Raw genomic sequence first — 23,319 nt, 5'->3', positions numbered from 1 at the left:
CTGTTAGGGAAGGTAAGGAAAATAAGGGAAAAGATCGTGCGAAATTTGGGAGGCATGAAGGATTTGAAGGGAAGACGTTGAATCGGAGGATTCTGGGGCATTCCACCTCTTCCTCTGAAGAATGGTCATGTGACCTCATGGTGACTTTCTACGCTCACTGCTCACGGGGATCACCTAGGCCGCGTAACCCTCCCCAGTGTCCTACTGACGGCACGTAACTAGATTTCCCCATCTGAACTTTTGTTTAGTTGGCAACATCTTAAGAGAAAGAAGTGCAAGATGAGATGATAAACCAAAGAGGTCCTAGACTGATTGCATTCTTGGGGCTTATTTCCTGAGCTTTGAAATGCTACAGCTGCCTGGTTTGGGACGTGTGCAGCGGGGGATGTTTTTGCAGTCAGTACGTTGGAGGGAACCATGCAGAGTCACTGGCTATCCTTTCCCCCGGCACGCCTCTGCACACAGATGCACGGTCACGTTCTTGTTCTTTAGGAAATGAGGCTGCACGGCCGTTTGGGGCCGTGATCCTAAGTGAGCCACCTCCTCTGAACGTTCCCGTCTGCAGCCAAGATGACGGGTAAATAACATCAGCCTTGTGTGGCTGTTGATAGAATGAAGTAAGATCGAGTCTGTGAAATCATTTAGGGAGAGGGCCTGGCACATTAAGGCATTAAAAACAGGTTTCTTCTGTTGCCCTACGGGGCCCAGACTTTTCCAGTTATAAATCAACCAGTCAGTCAACACTGTTGCCTAAATGAACAGATCATTATCACACACCTGCCCTGTGTAGGACACTTTGTGGGGGCTCAGAGAGGAATACAAGGTGGGCCCTGTCTCAGAAGGTAATCCAGGTACGCCCAGGAAGGAAGGTGTACTGGAGCCTGCATGGTGGCAGAAGGGTGGGGTGGGGTCTTCAGGGAGAAGCGGGATTGGAGCAAAGGGGGTGGGCTCAGGTTCTAAGAGGGTGGAGACACCCCAAAGCCTCCAAAGCCAGGTTCTTCGCCAGATCAGGGGCCCATGAGGCAGCTGCAGAATGGGGGTGGGAGTGGTAATTTAAGGCGATGGTAAGAGATGAGCTGAACAGACAGGTGTGTGGCTTAGACCAGGCGGGGGCCCTGGGTACCAACCTAAGGCATTTGGAATTTGTCCTAGAGCAGTGGTTCTCAGCTTTGAGCTGGAATCCACCTTCCCTGGAGGATTTGTTACCCTGGTGGCTGGGCCCCACCGCCAGCACTCCTGATCCAGCCTGTCTGGGTGGGCCCGAGAGCTTGAATTTCTAACATATTCCCAAGTGCCGTTGTTGGTTTGGGACCACATTTTGAGGATCACCGGCCTAGAAGCAATGGGGAGCATTTCTGGCTATTGACTGGGGTCCCTGGTGATAGCGTGGAGGAGGCACTGGAGTTGGAGAGCATTCAGAGGCCCGAGGAGACAAGCTTAAGCCTTGAGTGGTGGAGATGGGAAGGAAGATTATGCAGGAGAGATTCTGAAGAAGAGCTGAGTCTTTGTGACCAACTCTAGGGATCAGAAAGAGGGAGAGCCTGGCAGTGACTGGCCCATGTTAAGGCGGGGGAAGCTGGCTTCAGAAGGAAGACCAAGAATCAGTTTAGGCACCTGGCGTTTGCAGAGGCAGCGGCTGGACTTTGAAAGGGGGCTCTGGTTGGCACTCCAGGAGAGAGGCAGTGGGACTCGATGGGGGGGCGGTTGGGGAGCCCCTCTTCCGCAGGAGCTCCTCTGAGCACCCCCTCCCCCACAGAAAGTTGGAGGCAGGTACAGGCAGCCCTGAGGTCACAGGATTCTTTTTCCTTCTTGGAAGCAGACTTGCTCACGCAAGAGGCAAACTAACAACCCCATTTGCTTCATACTCTCAAACCACCCACGCTAGCCCATGGATGGGGAGGCGGCGACCTAAGACCCACACCAGCTAACCAAGGAGCCACAGCCTCCTGACGAAAGAGCTCGGAGGGGGCTCCCCAGGTACCAAAGTTCCAGTGGGGTCTTTATGGGACAGCAAGGTCTGCAGTCACGTGGCATCCTCCCCTCAGACAGGTGTGTGCTTTGGTTCTAGAGCATCCATAGGGCACACTTTTTGGTTTTTTTTTTTTTGCATGATCTTAATTTTCTACGTGATGCTGAGAAGTTGTGCTGATGTTAGCAGATGATGAAAACCCGTGTGTCCTTCGTGCATTTTCCACGCTGTAAGGAGAGGCAGTTCTGCTTCGGAGGGTGGGGTGGAGTTCATGACACCTGATTTATAACGCTTTCCTAACACAGTGCAGAAACCCTTCAAAGAAAGCACCAGAACAAAGAGAATTGAGAAGGAGCCACTCTGAACTGTTATAATATCAGGTTATACCTGATGGCATTTTATTTGACACACATTTCTTTGGTGGGATACCACATCTTAGAAAACTTGAGATTTCTCTTTTAAGAACACCATTTCATGGAGGGTCATTGTATCCTTTAAAACCAGGCAGCCTCAGGGCTTCCAGTCCTATCTGCTACAGGCATTCCTTTACTGTGGTGCCTCTTCAGATGAAGTCCGCAGGCCTCTTTCATCAAGCTCATAACTGCTGTTTCCTTGGCCTTGGAGGAATATCCCTGTGTCTCACCTCTCAGCACAGCTGGCGACCAGAGGGTTAATGCAAATCTAAGCAGCTCTGCCCTGTTTCTGGGGCCACAGGGCAGCAGTGGGCTAGAAGCCAGGGGGCAGAGCCCCATGGTCAGAGGAAGGTCCAGGTTCATGCAGGCAGTTTAAATCCGGGCTGCCTCCAGACAACTAAATCAAGTGCATCGCCGGCACCCATTTAAAAGCTAGCACAATGTGGGGTGGGGGAGGGGTACCTGGGTGGCTCAGTAGGTTAGGCATCTGACTTCAACTCAGGTTATGATCTCACGGTTTGTGGGTTCGAGCCCTGTGTCGGGCTCTGTGCTGACAGCTCAGATTCTGGGTCTCCCTCTCTCTGCCCCTCCCCCTGCTCACATTCTGTCTCTCTCTCAAAAATAAAATAAAAACAAAAAAAAAAGCTATCCCAATGGTTTTCAGCCCTGGCTATACTTTGACATCTCCTGGCGAGCTCTGAATACCAGTGCTGGAACTCCACCCCCCGGGGATTCGGATTCAGTTGGCCTGGAGTGGGTGCTGGGCATCAGGAGTTTCCAAAGTTTGCCAAACAACTCCAGTGTGTAGCCGGGGATGAGAATCACTGAGTTAAGGAGACTACAGAAAGTTCATGCCAGTCCAGCCCATTTGATTCTGTTCCACGCCACTCACATTTTCTTGAGGAACTGTTAGGTGGCAGACACTGGAAAAATAAAGGAGGAATAACTGTGATCCTGTCTCAGAGGAACAAACGATTAGGTTGTGACAAATGCCCCATGACACAGTGGGCAGTGGGCTGCAACACAGAGTGCCAGGGAGGAGGGAGGGCTTTGGGAGGAAGAAAGGAGGAAGTGGGAAGGTCAGGAGAAGATAAAGAGGGCTGACCAGTATTTGCCCTCGGCCTAGATTGCGTGTGAGTAGGGGCATAAGCGGCACTTTTCAGCAGAACGTTTTATCATTGGTAATGTGATGGCAGGATGAGCATTAAGAGACATTTCAGGGAGCCTAGTGACAGACTGTGAGACTGGGGGAGGGGCAGGGCAATGTCCTTCCTTGTGCCCGGCTCCTTCCCTCCTGGGTGCTGGTCCAGGCCACATCTCTGCTTGCAAGTCAGGTCCCAGGCGGGTAAGTAGCCGCCAGGGAGGATGCAGTCCATCAGGCCACATAATCATCTTACCAGTGTTCCCATTTCCTCCCTTGAAGGGGTAGGAACCAGCATGTGGGCCCCTCCAAACAAGACCTGCTGAGGCAGAGCTGCAAGGGGCTAGATTATGCTTGTGTGTATGTACCTGCCGGCTTCCTCACCAATGGGCCATGCTGTATTCTTGTATTGCATTAGAACTACCTGCTAGCTGCCTTTTTTTTTTTTTAATTTATTTTGAGAGAGAGAGAGAGAGAGAGAGAGAGAAAGAGAATCCGTGCTGTCAGTGCAGAGCCCATTGTGGGCCTCAAACTCATGGACTGTGAGATCATGACCTGAGCTGAAATCAAGAGTCTGACGCTTAACTGACTGAACCACCCGGACGCCCCTGCTAACTGGCCTTTTACGCTAGCTTGTGAATGCAAACACTAGACTGGTCTGGAAACTGGCCCTGAAAGTGCTAGTCTCAAGGGGGCCTGTGGCCTCCCAAAGCCAGAGCATTTCAGGGAGAGTCCAGGTTGAGCACATCCTCCAGAGAGCACAGGGTTCCTTCCACGTGGGGCTCATCCCACGTGCTGGGCCATCCCTGCCAACTTTATTTCGACACATGGAAGTGTTTGCCACGGTCACGGAGGTGTGTGTTCTGCGTTGAGGCTTTCTTTAGTTGTAGCTGCAGTGGAGCCCTGGATACCCCCACAGCCACCTTCTGCATCCGCTTCAGTCTCCCCGAAGTATCTTCGTGAACAAATTCAAGTTTTAACTTCAAAGGAGAGGGAAGAAGGCCGTGCTTCCCTGCAGGTCACACAGTGCCACTTTAAGACAGTTTTATTTGGGCAGTAAAATCTCGGAGTTGTTCTTGGCAGAAGTTCTAATGAAATGGAAACCTTGAGATCTGTGTAGAGCTGTAAGTACGGTCTCCCCCTGTGTTTTGGGGGCTCAAAGTTGTAGGCGATCTTACTCGCTGATCTGATGTACTTGCAGAGAGGCTTGGTATCCAGGCATCCTTTCAGAACGTAAAGGAGTTCTACCATTTGGCTTGAAGGAGCTCTGTCCTTGAGACCAGAGGACTGGCTGGGAGGGAGAGCAATGCTTCTCAAAGCCTGGTCCCTGGCCTGGTGGGGTGAGTATCACGTGGGGACTACTTAGAAATGCACATTCTCAGGGTCTACAAAGACGTCCAGGTGATTTTCATGTGCAGCTGGAGTTTGAGAGCCCCCGGTTCAGTATGACTTGGCCTTTGGAGAATAGTATAGAAGAGAGAGAAGAGATGATGCTCATTTCAGCCTAAGACTGATCTGCTTGATCTACTGAATCTGGTTAGCCAAGATGGTCTTGGGCATCCACTCAGAGGAGGCACCGGGCACTGTACAGACCAGTGTGCAAACATGGGTCCTTCTCCAGCCCTGACCCAGTCGGGTTCCTTGTGGGGGGTTTACCTTGCTTTATTGACACCTCAGAAGGGAAGATAGCAGCTAGTATCCCAGGGAAGGAGCACAAACTGGTTTCGTGTCATCAGCGTTGGTTCCAAGGGATAGGAAAGTTCTCTGTACTATATATATTTATTTTAGAATTAGTATTCACTCTGTTAAAGCAGCAAACTAAAAATCCTAGGTCTTAAATTTTCCTTTCAGTTTACAAATCACGTCCTATTTAGGGGCGCCTAGGTGGCTCAGTTGGTTAAATGTCCAACTCCTGATTTCAGGTCAGATTGTGATCTCATGGTTGGGGAGATTGAGCCCAGCGTTCGGCTCTGCACTGACAGCGTGGAGCCTGCTTGGGATTCTCCCTCTCTCTCTCCCTCTCCCTCTCCCTCTCCCTCTCCCTCTCTCCCTCTCCCTCTCTCCCTCTCGCTCTCTCCGTCTCCCTCTCGCTCTCTCCGTCTCCCTCTCGCTCTCTCCGTCTCCCTCTCGCTCTCTCCGTCTCCCTCTCGCTCTCCCCCTCTCCCCCTCTCCCCCTTTCCCTTTCCCTCTCCCCCTCTCTCCCTCTCTCCCCCCATCTTTCTTTCTCTCCCCCGCCCCTCCCCTGGAGCCCATGTTCTCTCTCTTTCTCTCTCTCTCTCTCTCAAAATAAACATTAAAAAAAACAAAAACAAATCACATCCTATTTATAATCTAGCAAGTTTTCCAACGATTTTTGTTGAAGTATAATTAAGATACAGTTATTAGTTTCAGGTGTACAATATGATTCAATAATTATGTACATTTCTCTGTGCTCATCTACATAAGTGTACTCTTAACCCCTTTTATCTAGGAAGGTTTTTGCAATCCTTTTCAAGGAAGCTTTAGATAAGATTTGGCCCCCCCTTGTAAATTTGGCAATTAACAACTTTTAAACCTTTAAATCTGCATTGAGAAATTTAACATATGCAGTTTCCTTGTCAAGTTTTTTCATTGGCTGAGGAGCCCTTTGTAAATACTCAAGTATCCAAACCTAATAAGCTAGTTCTATAAACATGGGAAGTCTCAAGTTGTCTTACACATTCTAATATTGCTTATAAACCTAATAAGACTTTAAAATCAAATCTAACTCGACTTTAAACTAGAATCACAAATCTAATTCATTGGACACTGTCAAGTTCTCTTAAGCACTGCAAGTTCATTTATTTATTTATTTAGTTAGTTATTTAGTTAGTTAGTTTTGAGAGTGAGAGAAACAGAGCCCAAGCAGGGAAGGGGCAAAGAGAGAAGGAGACACAGAATTTGAAGCAGGCTCCAGGCTCTGAGCTGTCAGCACAGAGCCTGATGCAGGGCTCAAAGTCACAAACCTCAAGATCATGACCTGAGCCAAAGTCAGATGCTTAACCAGCTGAGCCACCCAGGCATCCCAAACACTGCAAGTTCTGAACAAAATGTACGAAACCCCTATCACAAAGCTATTCCTACCACAGGACTGACTCCTTTCTTCCTTCCCTCCCTTCCTTCCTTCCTTCCTTCCTTCCTTCCTTCCTTCCTTCCTTCCTTCATGTTTGTTTATTTGAGAGAGCACGCAAGTGGAGTAAGGGGCAGAGAGAGGGACAGAGAGAATCCCAAGCAGACTCAGCACTGTCAGTGCAGAGCCTGATGTGGGCCTTGAACTCACGAACCGGGAGATCATGCCTTGAGCCGAAATCAAGAGTTGGATGCTTCACCAACTGAGCCACCCAGGCACCCCAGCCATCCTCTTTAATTCTAAATATCCCCGGGAATAAGCTGCAGTTTTTCCCATTAAGGATATAACCATCATTCATTCCCAACAGTTTTGGTATTGCTTCCTCAAGTGGGCTTTTGGAGGGTGATTTAAGGAATAATTTTTAAAAGGAAGTTTCTTTTTATTAATAATAAAGTAATACATTTCTTTTGAAAGTGAACCTGGAAAGTGGGTGCTGTGGTATATATCTCTGCACCCCTGCACCGCCCCTCCCCAAACACAGCCACTGGGTGGGATGTTTCAAGTCACACAAAAGCTCGTTCTTGGGCTCGGCAAATCGGAGCAACCCTCAGAGCCAAAGCCCAGACGTGGGGACCAGGCCATAGCCAGGTGGCTTTGCTGCCCTCGGGTTGTTGGCGTCGTGGGTGTGTGTGAACGAGGCTGACTCATGTCCCGTTTCCCTCTTTCTGGGCAGGTTGGCCTCATCCAGCTTGGGCAGGAGCAGGTGCTAATCCAGCCACTCAACAGCTCTCGGGGCCCACTCAGCGGACGAGAGCACCTGGTCAGGCGCAAATGGTCCTTGACACCCAGCCCCTCCACCGAGGCCCCGATACCTGGGCAGCTCTGCAAGGTTCTAACAGGTGAGTCTGGGAAACCTCACGACTGACAGCACACACCATTCAGCACCGTTGCATGTCCCCAAATGCACTGAAGTCATGTGAGCAAGAACTCACCTTTCCCGGTACTTTGAAGCTGTTTTGTTTGTTGCCCCTAAGGCCACTTCCTTTTCCTCTTTATGTGGATTGGTGTTAGCATTTCGTGCATGATTCTAATAAGTAGCTTGGGGATGAGAACCCAGGGTTCTTGCTTTCTGTGCTTCTGTTTGAGCCACCTGTGGCTTATCAGGTGTTTAAGAATATGTCACAGTCACTGTGAAATTGACCCTGCTGTGTCACTGGCCGTCTTCCTGTGACTGTCCCCTGATGAAGATGGATAAACTGCTTGTCACAGGTGGCATTTCCTCCTTGGAGGGCATGGGACCCCATGGCTGACGTTTGGGAGTTGTGCTTTTGACATTTAAAGACTTACCTGGATAAAGAAATGTAGTGTCTTGGTTTGGTATTCCAATGACCTTGGAAATATTTATTTATTTTTGAGAGAGACAGAGTGTGAGCAGGGGAGGGGCAGAGGGAGAGGGAGACACAGAATCCGAAGCAGGCTCCAGGCTCTGAGCTGTCAGCAAAGAGCCCGATGCGGGGCTCGAACTCACAAGCTGTGAGATCATGACCTCAGCCGAAGTTGGACGCTTAACTGACTGAGCCACCCAGGCGCCCCTAAAAAATACTGTTTAATAGGAAGCAGGGGTTTGGGTAAGTTGGTTGGTTGTATGTTTCGGCTTGATGTTGGTGTGTTATTTTAAGCCACTTGACAGTCTCGGTGGAGCATTTTTTAAAAAATCTGCTTTCAAAGTAAATGTTGGTCATTCCACATCTAAGTGCACTTTCTGCTGCTAATGTGAATATATTGTTTTAGAGGCAGGGGGAATAGCAAAGGCAGTAGGACTCAGCACTGGCTGTCCATGGGCATCACCTGGGGAGCTTTAACAGTCACTCAAGCCTGGGTCCTGCCCCCCCAGAGAGCTGCTTTAATTGGTCTTGGGCACAGCCTGGGCATCTGGTGATTTAAAACCTCCCCAGGCAGTTCTAATGTTCAGCTGGTGCTGAGAATCACTGTGCTAAGGAGTATTAGACGTGAGTAATAGCACCAGTGGGCCATCGGAAGTGGGTTTTTGCAGGTGAGAACCACCAGGCAGGGCCCCACAGTGAAGTCCAAGGGCAAATACGTTTTATTCTCACTTTTGCCTCTATTCAAGTGGCTGATCTCATGGAATATTTGTCTCATTCCCCCCGTTGACATCCTCTTTAGGGGCATGTGTGATACCAAGGATTGCTGACCAAATGAAACATTGTGCTCAGGTTTGCATTTTTGTCTCTGAGGCTGGCTACAAGGCGCCCTTTTGATAGAGTGTTTAGCCTGTAATGAAGGAAAGGAACAAAAACAGGGTGGGGAGGATGTGATATAGATGAAGTTAAACTAAGAGCAGCCTTGTGAGAAATTTCTGAATTTGCTTAAAAAAATCCTCTCCCCTTCCCTGCCCCCACATCTCCCATCAGTGTGCTGTGCCGTGCCAGGCTCTGGCCTGGGTAGGTACACGGACACGGGAGAAAGGTGTGTATTTCCCTCCTGGTCCTTCTTGCTTTGTGTGAAATACGCTGTAAATTTTGTTGCTGTATTGAGACAGACAGTGGGCCTTCTAATCAGTTTAGCTAATTAACAGTCAATTAGGCCCTATCTAGTGTGAATTAACTTTCTGGGAGTTCAGAAATTTAATTTAGAAATTGAGAAAATCAATTTACTGGGAAACCAGCAAGATAACATTTTTGTTTTCCTGGACGTATGAATCAGATTAATCATCCAAGATTTCCGACGGGAACATATTCTCTAGGGATGAACATGGCTGTCAGATGTGGCATTGTGCCTTGTCTTGGATCTTGTGTTGCCCCAACTTTGGACCCAGACTGGGAGTAACCAGCTGGCTCTTGCAGGTGAGGAGTGTGGTAATTTTTCCTCCTCCGTGAAGCACTCAATTTACCTGAGAGTTGAACTGTGGTAAGCCACCCTGTTCTCTTCAGGGACAGATGGACTAGCACAATGGAGGCTCCTGGGAGGACCCACTGCCTTCTTGTAGGTACTACTGAGGTTGCATTTCTTTCTGGCAGTCTTTGGGGCTCCCAGGGAGAGGACAGTCTTATCCTATCACCTTTATTGCTCCTTATCTTTAGGACCTTATAAACTGATCCATAAAGCATCGCTCCAGGTTGGAACTTGGCATGAAAAATATGGAGTCTGTGGGCTTTTCTTTTCTTTTCTTTTTTTTTTTCATATTTTTCTTTTTTGTCACAGCACGAGTTTTTGAAGGTTTTGGGGGCTATTCCCAACAACTAAATTGGCAGTTTGGATATTTTTAAATGTGTCTCAATTTCGACTTCAAAACTTTTTGTCTTCTATGCTTATTTTAATTTCTCCATTGGATTCTGTTTAGAATCTCCCCACTTAGCATTTTCATGGACTTTAGTAACAGTTTCAATCTCTGTCTTCTCCTCCATCACGGTAGATGTAACATGTCGATGGTTGAGGTAGATGGCAGAATGTTAAAACTCCTTTGCCGCAAGGCACTGTCAGAATAGGAATCCTACAGTGTTTCGGGTGGGCTCTTTATAACCCAGATATGCCATCTGACAATGGTACCTGCAAAGACATTGATCTCTCTTTTTTTTTTTTTTTTTAATGTTTATTTATTTTGAGGAGAGAGAAAGAGAGAGCAGGGGAGGGAAGGTGGGGGAGAGAGAGAGAGAAAGAGAGAGAGAATTCCAAGCAGACTCCGTGTTGTCAGCACAGAGCCTGATGTGGGGCTAGAACTGTGAGATCATGACCTGATCTGAAATCAAGAGTCGGATGCTTAACCGACTGAGCCACCCAGGCGCTCTAGATGTCTGCTTTATAGTTCAAGTTGTTATGACTGTTTTAAAAGATCATTACAGTTGTTTTGTAGTATTGTTTGGTTCATTTATATAGCATTATAAAGTTAACTTTAGTGAGTATTTAGAGGATGCCACAAGTCTTTAGAAATTGTGTATTGCTAATTTGTGCCATAATTTGCATAACAACTGTGTTTATAATCTGCAATAAATAATTGGTTGGGGCTTGTGCTTTGCATCCATTAAGATTCATTTGGTTGGAAATGACAGAAACCAAACTGGCTTAACCACCAACACCACCACTGCCCTGGGCTCTTGGAACTGAGGAGCAGAGCAGGAGGTTGGACCTCAGGTAGGCTACGTAGGTGGGGCTCCTCAGAAGTTGCTTCTCTCTCTGACAGCCTGTCCTCAGCCAGCTTCTCTTGTAGTGACAGAGAGGCAGCAGGGCTCAGGAGGTAAACTCTACTGTTGAGTCTGGAGATGAAGTGGGTTGATTCGGATTGCAACTTGGACTACTTCCAGCTTGTCACTGGTTCACATGTCTGGAGGCAGGACCAAAAGAGCTTCGGTCCCAGCCCTCACATCACCACGGAGGTATCATTCTGCTTTCTGTCCTCATCCTGGCTTCTCATGGGCCACCATATCGGTAAAAATCTGGTGGAGTAGATTAGGGGCACCTCTACTCCAGGTCTGACCCGTCATTTCAGCTCACATGGTTGGTCAGAATTTGGCTGTTTTTTTCCCCCCACACTTCCGCAAGATCCTCTGTCTGATGCTTCTTAGCTCCTTATCTCATCTGTGGTCCAGGGATAAATGTGGCTAATGGTCTTTACTTACTTAGGAAGAGTTCCATCCCTCCGAAATTTGGTTCTACTCTAAATGTCATCAAGACCTCAGCTGCCCAAGTGGATAAAAATGAGGGGCACCTGGGTGGCTCAGTCCATTAAGCATCTGACTCTTGATATCAGCTCAGGTCATGATCTCATGGTTAGTGAGATCTCGCAAACTGTGAGATCGAGTCCTGCGTTGGTATCTGTGCCGATAGTGCAGAGACTGCTTGGGATTCCACCCCCACCCCTCTCTCACTCTCACTTTGCCCCTCCCCACTCATGCTCCTTCTCAAAGCAAATAAATAAACTTAAAAAAATGACTTCATAGTTTATACAGTATTTTGTTGTTTCATGTTCTTCTACGTCTTAACTGGAAGAAGAACCCAACATAAATGGAATTAAAATGCTACTACTTAGAGTTTCTCCATCTTAATATTTTAAGTGTTTATTTACATATAAAAACATTAACTCCAAAAGCAGACACTGATCATTTAAGAATTATGATTCCAAAGGAAAGAAAGGAGAACATGCTAGAAGCCTGACTCTGTCTTTCTTGGATGTGACCCCAGGAGAGTCCCTTGATAACTCTGTGCCTCTGTTGTAATTTGTTAGGGCTGCCAGAACAAAGTACCACAGCCTGGGTGACTTATACAATAGGCATTTATTTCCTTACAATTCTGGAGGCTAGAAGTCCAAGGTCAAGGTGTTCGTAGAGTTGGTTTCTTCAGAGGCCTCTTTCCTTGGCTTGTAGATGGCCACCTTCTTCCTGTGTTCTGACATGGTCTTGCCTCTGTGCGTGCCTGTGTCCTAATCTTCTGTTCTTATAAGGGCACTGATTATATTGGATTAGAGCCTATTGATGACATCATCTGCACTTAATTACCTTTTAAGACCTTCTCTTCAAACACTGTACTCTAAGTTGCTGAGGCTTCTAGTACACAATTCAGTCCATAACCACCTCTGTGTTGTCCTCTGTAACATTGACATGATGATACCAGTGTTGTCTGCTTCTCAGGGTTATTGCTGAAGGGGAACACGCAGATGAGGAGTGATGTTAGACTTCCAGCTGCGCTGGTGTGGGGCATATTCTTGAGAACACTCACAAATGCCTAGAGGGTAGAAAACAAATTTAGAAGAAATTAGAAACAGGCTGTGTGAAGAGACCCTTTCTATTAAGAATAGATGTCATAGTTGGCTGGTCATCTGTTCATGTATTTTTCTTGATAAACAAATACTGAAGGAGCTGCAGAGCCTCAGACAAGGTAGAAAGGATTGAGCCACTCTGACCTTCAGTCCCATCAGCTAAGTGATGCCATCCACCTCTTAGCGGTTTTGTGAGTGTTACAGGAGATAATGCACTTGTCACTTAGCCACTAACAAATTTCCACTACTGTTGCAGCCACCGTGCTTATAATTATTATTACTTGTACCCCCAGTCTCTGTTGTCAGGGGACCACTTAATGCCCTTGGTTCTGTATAAAGTGGGAGAGAAAGAGAAACCCTATAGGGCACTAAGCTAAGAGCCAAAAGCTTCCCTTGTTCTTCTTGAATCTGTCATTCTTGCCCCTTGAACAAATCCACAATGAAATCAAAGAATCTCAGTGTGTCTAGACCAGAAGTGACTCTTTGAGGTCATCTGCTTACATTTTTCCTCTTGTTTTTCATTTATTTAGCCATTAGGTATTTGTTGACCCTCTAGACACTGGGTACATTGTGGTAAGCCTGACACAGCATGGTCCCTGCCTCCGGGGAGCTTATGTTTTGGTGGAGGAGATAGGGCAGAAGGAAACAAATGTAGTGGCTTTAAATTATTTTTAGATCTGAAGTACTTATGACAGGCAAAACACACACACACAAAACCAGAAGTCCATGAACCCAGTATTCAGACTTAACCAATGTTAAGATCTGCCCTATCTGCTTCAGAACTTTTTTCTTTTTTGAGAGAAATTAACATTTATGGATATGACTGAGTATCTCCCCGGCCCCATCCCATGTCGTCCCTCTAACTTACTCCTCAGAAGAAACCACCATCCCAAGGGATACATTCAAGACCCCCAGTGGATGCCTACAACCGCAGATTGTACCAAACCCTGTACCTATGTTTTTTTCCTATATGTATGCACCTATGATAAAGTTTAATTTATAAATTAGGCATAGAAAGGGATTAACAGCAACCGTAATAAAATAGAATGATTATGACAACAGGGGTGCCTGGGTGGCTCAGTCAGTTAAGTGCCCAACTCATGATTTTGACCCAGTCATGATCTCATGGGTTTGTGAGTTCGAACCCCCATATCAGGCTCTGTGCTGACAGTGTGGAGCCTGCTTGGGATTCTCTGTCTCCTGCTCTTTCTGCCCCACTCCTGCTCATGCTCTCTCTCTCTCTCAAAAATAAATAAATAAACATTAAAATAAAAACCAAAAAACTGTTATATGGGACACCTGAGTGGCTCAGTCGGTTAAGCTTCAGACTTTGGCTCAGGTCATGATCTCATGGTTTGTGAGTTCAGGCGCTGTGCTGTGCTGACAGCTTGGAGCCTGGAGCCTGCTTCAGATTCTGTGTCTCCCCCTTTCTCTCTGCCCCTTCCCTGCTTGTGCTGTGTCTCTCTTTCTCTCTCAAAAATAAATAAATAAATAAATGAATGAATAAATGAAACATTAAAAAAAAAAACCTGATAACAACATACTGTAATTAAGTTATGGGAATGCCTTTCTAGCATGTCCCCAGTTAGGTTCCCGTCACTTTGTTGCCCTGAACTCTGTCCTTTGTGTCTTCAGGCCTGAGGACCACAGACCTCCTACTGGATTGATTATAAGCCACCCTTTATTTATTTATTAAAAAAATTTTTTTAAACGTTTATTTATTTTTGAGAGAGAGAGAGAGAGACAGAGTACAAGCAGGGGAGGGGCAGAGAGAGAGGGAGACACAGATCTGATGCAGGCTCCAGGCTCTGAGCTGTCAGCACAGACCCTGACGCGGGCTCGAACTCACAAGCTGCGAGATCCTGACCTGAGCCAAAGTCAGACACTTAACTGACTGAGCCACCTGGACGCCCTTATAAGCCACCCTTTAAGGCATGACTTTGTGGTATTCTTCAGCCCCCTGTGCTATTCTTTTCTTCCTAGCCTTGCCCACCCCCTACCCCAGAGTCTTCCTGCATTGGCTCACTTTCCAGCCCTCAGGTCATTGGGTTTTTATATTTTGTTCAAATTTATAATTGCTGTCTACAGGAGGGTTAGGTCTAGTAGAAGCTTGTTGGCAATATTATGTTCCATATGATACTGATTCTTTAGCAGTGGTTGAGATTTGCATTGTGGTTTAGAGTATAGGCATTTTTTTTGTTTTAATAAATGTTTTATGTGTAAATTTAAAAAAAGTGTATTCTTTAATTGCTGTGAACGGTGTTCTGTATATGTGTTCATTAGCTCTAACTGTTGTGATGTCAAATCATCCTGTCCTCATTATTTTTGGCTGGCTTGATGTATTCGTTTTACCAAGAGGTATGTTAAAAAGTCTCATAACTTTTGTGGTTTGGCCAATTTCACCTTTCAAATCTATCAATTTTTCACTTTATGTTATGAGGTGATAGTGTTTGACGTATTCAGGTGTAGGAGCCATATTCCTGGTGAGTTATTCCTTTTACTATCATGTAATGGGACTTTTTGTTTTTTTTTTTTTTTATCCCTAGTAAAGCTTTTGGTGTCCTAGCTATTTTTACATAATATTAATACTGTCAGAGTTTCTATTTTGGTCAATGTTTGCCTAATGTTTCCTTTTCCTTTTATTTTCAGGCTTTCTCCATAACGGTGGCTTATATGTGTTTCTTAAAAGTATTATGTGACCTAATTTTTTAAAAAAATGTCCAGTTTGAGAATATCTGTCTTTTCATTGGCAATGTTAGTGTTTTTACATTTGTGGTGTTACTGATTTATAATTAGGTTTATTTCCACCACCTTATATTTTGTTTTCGATTGACGATACTATGCTTTTTCTTTGCTTCTGTATCTTTTTGTTGTTTTTCTTTCTTTTGATTTCACCAGATATTCTCAATTCCCCCTTCTTTCTTCCATGGATGTGGAGTAGATTATAAACTTTCACATTATATATTTTTACAGTTAGAGTTACTTAGACTTATTTATATATTTGCCAATTTAATCAGTATTATTTCTTGCAACCTACTTTTCTGTGTCTAAGATCCTTCTGGAAATAACTCCTTTTTAAAAAAATTGTTTTTTACTTTTAGTTTTTTGGGGTATAGTTGACACGCAATGTTACATTAGTTTCAGGTGTACAACTTACTGATTTGACAAGTTAATATGTTATGCCATGTTCTGTTAATGTCGCTATTACAGCATCATTGACCACATTCCTTATGCTGTGCCCTTGATTCCTGTGACTTACTCGTTCCAGAACTGGAGGCCTGTAGCTCCCTCTCCCCTTTGCCCACTTTGCCTCACTTTCCACTCCCTCCCCTCTGGCAACCATCAGTTTGTTCTCTGTATTTATGGGTCTCTTTCTGCTTTTTTGTTTGTTTATTGTTTTTTAATCTTGGCGAGGGTTAAATTATTATCTTTGTTTTTCCCAAACTGCCCTGATTTCACCTACACTCTTGGTGATGATTTAGCTGAATATAGAACTCTAGGTTTAGCCTTAACTCTCATCAACACGTTGAAGATATTATTCCACTGTCTTCTGACTTCCGTTTTTGCTACAGAAGGTCTTCTGTCCATTCAAATTTAGATTCTGTGCAAGTAACCTGTCTTTTCTCTCTGCAGGTTAAATCATGTTATCTTTGTGTTTATAGTATATCTATGGCAGATTTTTTCCATATTTATCCCATTTGGGACCCACTGTGATTGTTGGATGTGAGAAATCATAGCTTCTGTCAGTTCTGAGAGAGGCCCAGCCTCTGTCTTAGGGGCCTCTTCTCTGTCATCAGCTCATTCCCCTCCTGGAACTCCTACTCAGTAGATGTGCACCTTCCTGTTCTTTCCTCTGGTTTTGTTTTTTTAATTTTAAAAAAATGTTTATTTATTTTTGAGAGAGAGCATGAGCAGGGGAGGGGCAGAGAGAGAGGGAGACACAGAACCTGAAGCAGGGTCCAGGCTCTGAGCTGTCAGCACAGAGACCAACATGGGGCTTAAACTCATGAGCTGTGAGATCATGACCTGAGCTGAAGTTGGACGCCTAACTAACTGAGCCACCCAGGAGCCCCATTTTTTTTTTAACCTATTAGGTCTCTTCTGTATTCTGGATTATTTCTTCTCATTGGTCTTCCAGTTCACCAGATTTCTGTTAAATAGAGTCTAATCTCCATTTAATCGAACCACTGAGTTTTCAGTTTTAGTGTTGAGAATCTAGACTTCTGGAAGTTACATTTTGACTCTTTTCCAGTTCTGCCTTGTATTTTTCATAGTGCCCTGTTCTTTCATTATGATTTTATCCTTCCCTTTATCAGATTGGTAATTTTGTCCTAATTACTATTATTTTTTAATGTTTATTTTTGAGAGAGAGAGAGAAAGTGTGAACAGGGGAGGGGCAGAGAGAGAGAGGGAGACACAGAATCCAAAGCAGGCTCCAGGCTCTGAGCTGTCAGCACAGAGCCTGATGTGGAGCTGGAACCCACGAACTGTAAGGTCATGACCTGAACTGAAGTCAGATGCTTAACTGACTAAGCCACCCAGGCATCCTTACCATAAGTATTTGAAGTCTCTTTTGAATTATTCCACCTTCTGAATTTCTTGGGATGTTGATCTTGCTGTTTGTCGTATTGGCCCACTCACACTTACGCTGGACCATTTTCTATGTGGATTATAATTTTATACTGTGCTCAGTGTAGACATCTATGTACCCCACTGCCCCATCCTCTGCAGGGGTGCTCTATATGTTGGGTTACGGAAAAATCTCTACTGAGTAATTTCACATGCGCTTCTGTCAGATGCCCCAGGACATTTTCACCAGTCCCAATGTGATTTCTACTTTCACGTTTTTCCTTAGGAAAACCTTGAGAGTGACGTGTATTTGTGTGTAGCACAGGCGGGGGCAGTTTGTATCTGAGACTCTGCCCGACATTCCACTGGAATTCAGGGCTGTGTACGGAGACAAATTTCTCCCAATTTCCCTGTGCCTGTGGGTGCAGGTGTCCTGCCCCTCCGGGGCCCCAGCCACATCTCTTATCTCACGGTAGCAAGTGTAACACTGGCCCCTCACCCTTAGGCCAATATTTGGGCCTGATGTCTGCTAGGTTCTCGTTAACCGTCCCAGGTATGGAATTTCCCAGCATCTCTGTGCCATTCTTGATGACAGGGACCCTTCAGAGGGGCCGTGGGGTGGCTGGGACCCACCCCCTGGGGGCCACAAGTGTGAGGTGCCTCCCTGCTGCTCAGAGAAGCCTCCCCTTTTGCTCTTGCTGCTTTGGCCCCTGCCCCTGGTCTCCAGGGCACTCCTTCCCCTGCTGTTATTCATTTAGGGAGCTTAGTTTTCTGAAACTACAGCCTGGAATGGCAGCTATGGCCAGGCGGCTTCTGCTTTGGGCCCAACAGAATGCCCGTGGCAAAGGAACACAAAGGCTGCCTTATGACAGTAGCTTTAGAAAAAAACTGCATTAATACCTAGTAAATCAGCACACCGGAGTCACTCACTGCTTTTCATGGACCGAATAGAAGCGCTGTCTCCTTGGTCAGTGTTGTTTGAAGAAGATCCTCTATGATTTTCATATTCTGTGGAACTTGAGTTTATTCCCTTGGGCCAAAAGGAGCTCCTGTAATGACCTGGCAGAGTGTTTCCTGGGCCACCTGTGGCATTTCTGATGTGTGCCCACCACCTGCTCTGGAGGGATCTGGCGCCCGTGTTAGGCTGGGCAAGGATCCGCCCTGGAAGGCCAGGGGGTCAGACAGACCCTCTGCCTCTGTTGAGGCTGGGGACCCACATCCACATCTCCTGGCTGCCTGATGCTCCTAGGGGGCACTTTGGAGATCACCAGATAAGTGTTTCTTGTACTTCAGAGCCTTCTTAGAAAAGCCCATGGGGCCCTTTGGCATCTTGAGTGTTTAGTAATAATTGGTTTTGCATTTGCTCTTGTGTTCTGACTGAGTTCTCACAAGCTCGAGGGGCAATCTCCAATCCTGCCATTTGCTTTATGTGAACCATGTGTTCATCCAAATGCCTTTGATCTCATTTTTATTTCTTTTTAAGACAAATGACTGAAGAACTCTTTTGGGTTTTTGTCGGGGCTGTTTGGGTAGCAGGAGGATGCTTGGTAATCACTTTGGAAAGAATAAAATTAAAACCCAGTAATATTGCTCTATAAAATCATCATCATCATTATACTATTATTATAATTATTGCCATTATTATTCCCTGAGGCTGTATAACTCTGTGGATTTGGAGCCTGTAAGATGCTGTAAAATGGACACTGCCCGTCCATGTGGCCTGGGAGTGAACGCAGCCAGGGGGATGGGGCCCGGCAGCTTTGGGCAGCATCTGATACTGCTTCCCTGTTAATTGCTCTTACTCCTATGCTTCCTCATCTGTAAAATAGAGGTAATATTTTTCTCAGTATCTTCATTTCACCCGGGTGCTAGGAGTTAAATGAACTAATGCCGACGGACTTTCATTGAGTAGACAGTATTCTTAAAACATAAGGTGTCTTGTCTTTATGGAAAAGGTCCATAGAGTGGGTTCTCTAAAATCCAGGCCTCAGATGAGGGCTTGAGTACAGGTGGTTAGATTGAGAGAGGGAGGAGTCCCAGGAAGCAGGAGAGAGAGACCGGGAGGAGCAAAACTTCCATTGGAATCCAATGGAAAATCCAGTGGAAGGTGAGTGTGCCAAGGGGACTGCTGCAGGCAGCGGGGCGTGGTTCCTACAGCAGCAACTCTGAAAAGTGCATGGAAGCATCCAGAGTGATCTCAAGGATGCAGATGGGGCAAAGCTTGGATGTTACCCAGCACTTCTTGTCTCCCAGATTTCCAACTGCTCTTGTGTAGGCCAGGCAGGCTTCTTAGGTATAAGAGCCTGCAAAAAAGGAGAGGCCAGGGCCATATGCTTGAGGAGGGGCGCTGTTGGCACAAGCTGACCATCACAGTGGTAGCAGAAATTGGGGTGACATGGGGTGCTGCAGGGAGGATACCAGAAGAGACCCTGCAGGTGTCCTGGCTGGGAGGCAGCATGTAGTGGGAGGGATCCCTAAGCATTTAAAAATGTTAACAGTTAAAGAAAGCTTGTTACCTTCTAAAAATTCCTATATATTCAGTTAAAAAAATTCTTCCCACCGGAATAATCAGCTGACCTGTGGTATATTCTTCCCTTCCCGCCTCCATCCTTCCTTCTTTAAAAAATTCTGGTCATTCAGCAAAAGAAGCCCCGAGATCTCCAAAGGAGTGGACAGATCATTGCACACAAGGGCCTCCTGGAGACTTGGTGAAGGCCAACTGGGAGGGAAGGCCGTCTTGCCTGGGGGACTCACCCGTGCTCTTGCGGTCCCGTCTGGAGGCTCTGATTCTGGGCTGACCAATGGAGACTCAGGGAAAATGGGCAAGCCAGGCCTGGAGGCAGTGTCTGAATGAGTCTCCGTGTAAATATTCTTTTGCTTTTAAGCTTTCAGTGACTGTGTGGATATTTCCTACAAATTGGCTTGAACATATTTTATTCTTGGGTCTCTGCCTTAAAACTTGTAACAGGCCCTGTTATCCAAGGCGGGAATTTAATCGCTTGACCGATGTTTATTTGAGACTGTGTGTCTGGCCCAGTTGTGAGCGCTGGGCATCCTGTAGTAAACAAGAGACCTTATCTGGTCCCTGCCCTCATGGAGCCAACATTCCAGGAGATGATTGCAGACACTCGAATGGCAGACTGATGACCGGTCTCATTCTGGATGTGCTCTAGGGAAGTGGGCCCTCTGTCCTCACTTCACCCCTTCCTCCTGTGCTAACCTAGGGGCTTCAGACTGGAAGGATGTTCTTATTCCCAGTGGTGCTTGCTGGGCGGGGTAGAGGGAGAAAAGAAGGGAGTGAGAACCAAGCCACCAGACTGATGTTGTGACTTCACCAACATCAAGTGAGGGGTGTCCAAACCAGGGCTGGGGGTTCGTTGAGTGGCACATTGCTCCTGAGATTGGAATCTGATACATGGGGGAGTGGGGGGAGTCATGCCTCCCGCACTACCTGCCCACCTGCTGACCTCAGGTATGGCCTTCCCAGCCTTCTTTTACTGTTCTCTGGTTTCCTTTTACCTCTGGGATCAGATGCGGTCAGTGGAACTAAAGCGTCCCCCTCAGAACCCAAGCCTAGTTCATTTTCTCAGTTGTATTTTCCCAGCATCATGGACACATTGCTGGCAAGGAATGCTCCCCCCTCGTCCGCTCTCCTGGCCTCCACATGCCAGCACTTGCCAGGGTGCACCTGTGCTCACTGCCACCCTTCCTTTTTCTCACTGCCTTGGGGTCCTTATCTGCTCCACCCTGCTCCACTACTCTCTTCCCAGACTGTGTCTTGAGCCCTTCGTCTTTCCTTTGATCCATCTACACATCTCTGCTGGCCGGCTGCTGTCACCACCTGCTCTCTGGAAGTTGGTGTTTCCCAGCCAAGTCCCTGTCTGACAATGCCCACTTGCACCGGCCTAATTCCCAGTGTTCTGACTCCCTGTCTCCAGCCATCCAGACTCAAAATTGTTTGCTCCGCTATCCCTGCCCTCTTGTATTCCTCCATATTTTTGTTAGCTGCTTCTTTTGATATAGTTGCAAAGAGCGTTGGTGTACCCATTACTCACAGTCACTGATCATTAACACTTTGTCTACTCGCTCTGTAGCTTGCTTTCTCTCTTTCTCTCTCTCACCCCCCTTCCTCTTGTCCTCCCTTGATCCCTCCCCCTCTTCCTTCCTGCCACCCTCCTCAGCGCGCTCTCCCCTACACACACTTTTCCCCCCTGAACCACCTGAGGGTAATTTGCAGACATCGTATCCTTTTACCTATAAATACTTCCATTTGTATCTTCAAACAACTCTTACTAACCATCGTATAGCTAGCAGACTTGGGATATGAACCATTGACACAATGCCATTATCTAAAGTACAATTTATATTTGACTTTTGTTGGTAGTCCCAATGAGGTCTTTAAGCCATGGTGTTTGGTGTTCTTTTCTTGCTCCAGAATCCAATCTAGAGTCACACGTGTTGTGTTTAGTTGTTGTGTCTTAGTCTCCTCCAGTCAGGGTCAGTTACTTAGTATTTGTCTCTCCTAATCTTCATGCTTCTTTAAAAAACACAAGTATAGCCTAGGTTTTTTTGTTTTTGTTTTTGTTTTTTTTTGGTCAGAGGTCTCTAAATTTGGTTTTGTCTGTTGTTTCTTCATGATTGGGCACAGGTTATGCATTTTTGGCAGGAATACCACCAACGTGATATTGTGTTCTTCTCAGCACATCTTATCAGGAGGCCTGTGCTGGCAGTTTATCCCGTTATTGGGATGTCAGCTTTTACTATTTGGTTCAGGTTGTGTTTCTAGGTGAATCTGATGTAAGGTTTTGATCTTTACATATATAATTAGCAAAATTTTGTGGGATATTTATGAGACTATGTGAATATTCTGTTCTTTAAAAAAAATTTTTTTAATGTTTATTTTTGAGAGAGAGAGACTGAGAATGAGTAGGGGAGGGGCACAGAGAGAGGGAGACACAAAATCCGAAGCAGGCTCCAGGCTCCGAGCTGTCAGCACAGAGCCTGCTGCGGGGCTTGAACCCACAAACCACAAGATCATGACCTGAGCCGAAGTCAGATGCTTAACCGACTGAGCCACCCAGGTGCCCTGTGAATATCCTGTCCTTCATCAGACTTTCGCTCACTAGTTTTAGCATCTCTTGATTCTCCACAGACTCAATTATTATTGTGGGGGCTTCAAAATGGTGCTTTTCTGAGTCCGTTATTTCCTCCACATTTTTAATCCTCTTCTTCCCCATTTATTTATATTGATGTGGGCTTGTAAATTCTTATTTTAGTCTATGGATACTCATTTATTTACTTATATTTTTTTTAATGCACAGATGGTCTCAGATTTGTCCTGTGAGTATACTTTTTAAAATTTTTTTAATGTTTATTCTTAGAGAGAGAGAGACAGAGACAGAGTGCAAGCAGGGGAGGGACAGAGGGAGAGGAAGACTCTCACAGAGTCTGAAGCAGGCTCCAGGCTCTGAGCTGTCAGCACAGAGCCTGACACGGGCACGAACTCACGAACCATGAGATCATGACCTGAGCCAAAGTTGGATGCTTAACTGACTGAGCCACCCAGGTGCCCCTGTGAGTGTGCTTTTTAAAATCAGACATGGATGTTTGATTTTCTAAAGGTTTTTACAGCACTGGGGAGACAGGGATACATGTGACTATTCTTAGATGTACTAATATGGTATATTATGTAAATTATACCAACCTTGAATTCCTGGTATAAGTCTCACTTGGTTGTAGTGTATTATTTCCTTAAAGTGTTATTGTTATTTGCTAATGCTTTATTTAGGCTTTTTGCATCCATATTTGTATGTGATGTTGCTCTGTCATTCGTGTGTGTGTGTGTGCATGCACGTGTGTGCGCTTGTGTGTGTGCACATGTGTATGCGTGCTAGTGTAGAAGCTTTCCTTTGTTTTCAGTACTCTGGAATGATTTATGCATCGTTGAGGCCGTCTGGTCTGGGAAGGCTTGGTAGAATCATCTTTGGAACCATCTGAGTCTGGTGCTTTCCTGGGACTGTAGTTCCTTTATAACTTTCCCTGTTTCTTCTATAAAAAAGTTGATGTACATTTTGTATTGCTAATGGGATCAATGTTGGTGAATTTTGTTTTCCTAGCAAATTTCGTCTCGGTTTCCAAATTTCAGTGCATCAAGGTTCCCCCCTTACTTAATGTATAAAATAGTTATTATTTCTTGTGGTTCAAACTAGATTATGAATGTTTGGTCGCAGGGCCTACTGTGACCAAAAGGTCTACTTTGGCTTATGGAACTGTATGGAATGACCCCTTTGTGTCCGTCTTTGTACTGCTCTTGAACACCCATCATATTTTTGAAGGCCCACCTTAGAGGGTACCTATTCCAGGAAATCC

At 45.9% G+C, this 23,319-nt stretch overlaps 1 protein-coding gene across 1 annotated transcript in view; it reads left to right on the top strand.

The window, feature by feature from the left end:
* The window catches only part of ADAMTS17 (ADAM metallopeptidase with thrombospondin type 1 motif 17), a 345,685-nt gene that overhangs the window by 5,343 nt on the left and 317,023 nt on the right, over positions 1-23,319 (top strand). Inside the window, exon 3 of the mRNA XM_032593574.1 lies at positions 7,345-7,510. Within this exon, the coding sequence (XP_032449465.1) occupies positions 7,345-7,510 (166 nt within the window). The remainder of the gene's footprint in view (positions 1-7,344; positions 7,511-23,319) is intronic.

Source organism: Lynx canadensis, chromosome B3, assembly GCF_007474595.2.
Source record: "Lynx canadensis isolate LIC74 chromosome B3, mLynCan4.pri.v2, whole genome shotgun sequence".
NCBI lineage: Eukaryota > Metazoa > Chordata > Mammalia > Carnivora > Felidae > Lynx > Lynx canadensis.
Note: the sequence above shows the minus strand (reverse complement) of the source record. Positions and strands in the feature narration are given on the sequence as shown.